Source organism: Adiantum capillus-veneris, chromosome 11, assembly GCF_014529385.1.
Source record: "Adiantum capillus-veneris isolate H3 chromosome 11, ASM1452938v2, whole genome shotgun sequence".
NCBI lineage: Eukaryota > Viridiplantae > Streptophyta > Polypodiopsida > Polypodiales > Pteridaceae > Adiantum > Adiantum capillus-veneris.
The window spans coordinates 34,234,846-34,238,818 of NC_140941.1; the positions used below are offsets into that span (position 1 = coordinate 34,234,846).

General features: G+C 44.6%; 1 protein-coding gene across 2 annotated transcripts; it reads right to left on the reverse strand.

The window, feature by feature from the left end:
• Positions 1-335: 335 nt before the first annotated feature.
• LOC147447086 (protein NUCLEAR FUSION DEFECTIVE 4-like) lies at positions 336-3,695 on the reverse strand. Of its 2 annotated transcripts, none has more exons than XM_086522992.1 (3): positions 3,080-3,695; positions 1,458-2,440; positions 336-1,219 (listed from the first exon to the last, which is right to left on the reverse strand). In XM_086522992.1, exons 1-3 carry the CDS (start codon positions 3,260-3,262, stop codon positions 778-780), a joined length of 1,608 nt encoding a protein of 535 aa, XP_086379118.1. In that variant the 5' UTR covers positions 3,263-3,695; the 3' UTR covers positions 336-777. The 2 variants fall into 2 exon arrangements, with proteins under 2 accessions (XP_086379118.1, XP_086379117.1); XM_086522991.1 differs by having other exon boundaries at positions 363-1,219; positions 3,084-3,692.
• Positions 3,696-3,973: the final 278 nt, after the last annotated feature.

Consider the following 3,973-nt stretch of genomic DNA (forward strand, 5'->3'; position numbering starts at 1 on the left):
AACTTCCATTCCTTATAATTTCTGAGGATACACAGTGTAGACTCTTCACCATGGAACTCTCGACCACACTTTCGTATGGCACTTTTGTAGGACGTTCACTATATATAGCCTGCAGTTTGTTTCATTTCCTCATAACATGACAAAATTTTTAATTATTCACATGGTTTTCTTGCAGCTTGACAAAAAAAATGTTCTCCACCTTTCACACTAGAGCAAGATGCCTCCTCAATGACTAGGTCGCTAGTCCAAGTTAATACTCTATACTTCACTCTACTGCATATAAACAAAGTATTTCTTATCCGCAACGACACATCTACTAACATAATATGGCGGACGGGGGAGCCCTTTACACATGTCGCAATCTGCGACTTGAAGGCTAAAGTCCAAAACTAAAAGAAGCCCCTTTGCACGCGATAAAGAGGGAGAGGCCGGAGAGGGGGAGAGAGAGAGGCCGTCGAGGGCTCCGGCCGTACTAGTCAAAACTAAACCTCATGAAGAAATTTCTATGACATGGCCAACCAAGCGCCAAGTCTAGCTCAACTTAGTGGAGCTTATAACTCATAAAGAATGGTAAAATACAAAAATGTAGCCTCAGCCTCTAGAGTACAAAGTCACAGTAGGCGGTAGAAGAAATATGTGGGCTTCATAAAAAGCAGCCCAAGCATTAATCTTCCTTGACACCAATAGGTCCTGCATGGTTGCAAGATCAAACGAGTAGATAAATCACAAAGGTATGTATGAGAGACAGAGAGAGAGAGAGAGGAGGGGTCCTGAAGGCTAATTAAGGAGAGTAACAGTTCTCATCTTTTGGTAGAGGGGCCTGCTAATCAAGGTGAGTATTGCATCAAAAGCCAGAGCAATGGTGAGCACTACTGCCAAAATTTGGAATGTAGTCCCATAACAGGCAGCACCGTAGCATGTCAAATTGCCCTGCGCCAACGCTTCCCAATCGTATAGGTAGCCAGCCATGCTAGAGAACACATATGAGCTTGTGACAAGGTATGTCACTGTCAGCACAAAGTTGGTGCTGAAGTGCTTTAGCCCATAGAACTCAGAGACAATGGGGATGACTAGAGTGACAAAGCAGCCATGCGAAAAGCCGAGTACTAGTGATCCCACATGTAATGACGCCACTGACCCTGTTGATAGCCAAACAAACAACACTATCATAGGCACCTTTGCCAAGCCCATCCATGCTGGCCTGGGAATACCTACCAGTCTGCAACCAACTCAAGTATAAGTTCTCTTGAATGATGGTGTGTATGCTACACATTGGTCAAGATAAAGTACACACATACAAACACACAAAAATCATAATGGAATCTCTTAACAATTGTCTTATACAATCACCCACAAAAGCTCACAAACTGACCTTTTGATGGAGGGCTAGGGAAGATTATATAACAAAATCCTATTTAACATGTTTTATATTTTAAGAAGCATAAATATGAACACACCTAATGTAATATTCGGAGACATTGCCTGATACTATCCTGCCAAAAAAGTTTCCCAAGCTGAATAGCGAAACGAAGAGGTTGACGGTGCTGTATCCTAGTGACTCTCCCACTTGGCCCAAATTGTTGTTGAATGTGACACCAGCTCCACACCCACAGAAGAGGGAGAAGTAGAGCACATAGTAGTGCCATGTCTTCAAGAGAGAAAGGGTTGGTGTTTCATTGCCAAGGCCTTCAACAACCCAAGCGGGCATCCGAGGGCGGCTAAAGCACATCCATGCACATGCGAACCTTCTACGTATTCGCTTCTCCAACAATATTCTGTTGGCATCTAGGGCTCCAGTTGTGTCAAGCAAAGGTTTTTTCAATGTGTTGTACTGGTTTATGTTGTCTGACATTGCCTTGGCGATGAGGCTAGCGTTATCTTGAGCTTGCGACTTTGCATCACCTGTTGCTTCTGTGTCCTTACCTTTAAAATGAACTCCTAATTTGGGCAAGGTATCAGACCTCTTCATCTTCACAAAGAGTACTACAGGGATAAAGGCTGGAGTTAAAATTATGGCCAAGAGAACCGACACCGATAGAGATTGGTATGTCAAGGTATTGTCCAAGTCGACAAGAAGAATGTCAAGGCAGGCAATGTAGACTGCTAGAACGGATGCAATGACATTGAAGATGAAAATGCTCTTCCTCTCCAACTGTTCCTCCTCTTTTGTAGTTGCAGTCGGCAAGGGCTTGAAGAAAATGGCTGAGACCAGGCAAAACATGTTGGGGATAGTGACTAGCATCAGTAAGTATGCGGAGGCCAAATTTGAGAAGAGGGTACTACAGAGAATGGAGAAAACTGCACCAGACAATCCCATGCATGCCTTGAGCAACCCTGCAACTGGCCCTCGGTTTCGACTGAAATTCCGGACAGATGCATTGAATACTATTGTGTTCATCCATGCTATGCAAATTCCTGCTGCCATTAAGGACATTGCCATCTGCCAAGCATCCAAATAAAGTAGTAAGCTCCATGGAAGGTTCACTGACAGTTTTAAATATTCATACATATCTGGGTATTCGTGAGGACTACAGAGAGTGCATTTAAGGCATCTCTGTGGCTAAAATTTATATGCAAGATTGACCAACATTTGAAATATGCTGTGTGAAGGAATATTTCTTGAAGAAACAATCTTAGCCAAACACATGTGCTATATTGATCCTTCCATCCAGTTTAATTGAACCGTTATGACGACACCCAATCTTCACATTAGCAATCAACGGTTGTGATCTTCGTCGACATGTACGCCAATTGCGAACATATACCCCCCCTGAAACTGCGGTATCAGTGGGGTTTTACCTTTCGGACAAGAGACTAATATTATCCTTGCCCAAACAAATGCAAGTATACAATATTATAGGCTTAAATTATAGTTAGGAGCAGAGCAACCATCCCTTCCTTCTCCCTCTGTTGCATAATTGTTTTGGTGCTTAATAGAGTTTTCAAAATGCTCGACTGGCCCTAATTAGGAGCGCAAAGCCCCGTCTTCTAACGGCATCATGCTGATCAATGATAATAAATTACACTTGGTTTTTGATCATTAGTAAATCAACAATGAGAGATGGTCACATAAACATACATACAATCCAGTAAGGCAGGGGATCGATGACTCGAGCGACGACGAGCCATTGGATTCCATAACCAAGAAATCCAAAAGTAGCGGCAATGCAGAGGAGAACCCAAGGGGGCAGGTAGTTGCTGAGGATACCGCCAATAATGCCGCCACATGAGTCTCCGATGTCCCTTGAAACACTGAGGCCATTTAGGTGGCTCTGATTGATGCCCAACACCTCCTTCAATGCCTCTGAGTAGTTTGCATATGCATAGTTTCCCGAAAAGACCATCAACCACATGGCGGATACAAACCCGGCCCATTTGCGCACGAATACCCGTCGCTCTTCCCGTTCAAAATCTACCATTCTTGCTACTTTGTATGCACAAATGTACAGAAAACTAGATATTATTGTGTGTTGTGCTGCGAGAAGCATACACCAGGTACGCACAGACGCAAAAATTGGTGAGCCAAGCTTCTTGATATTGTGCTGCTTGGGAGCGCACACACACACACGCACGCACGCACGCACGCACGTACACACACACACACACGGAGCTCTCACACTGCATGTGAGATGTGAGGCTTGTGTACGTGTGTGAGTCCGGTGAGAGAGAGAGGACCTAGGATGAGAGAGGAGGCAGAAGATAAAGAGTCCAAGCTGGCGGAGTGACACTAGTGGGATGCTGCCACGCTGGCCTGCACGCAATGTGGGCGGTTAATAAATATTCTCATTCTCATGAACGTTTGCTCACGTCTTCTGAAGTTTGAAAGGTGTAGCTGTGCTGTGTGTGCGTGTGTAGTCGAGAGGTGCAGCTGGCGTCAATGTCGTCTTGTGTGCATGGGAAGGAACTTTACTAGGGGAATCAGGCATCAGGATCTCTGTGTGTTTGTGTGTGTGTGTGTGTTGGGGTGGGGGCC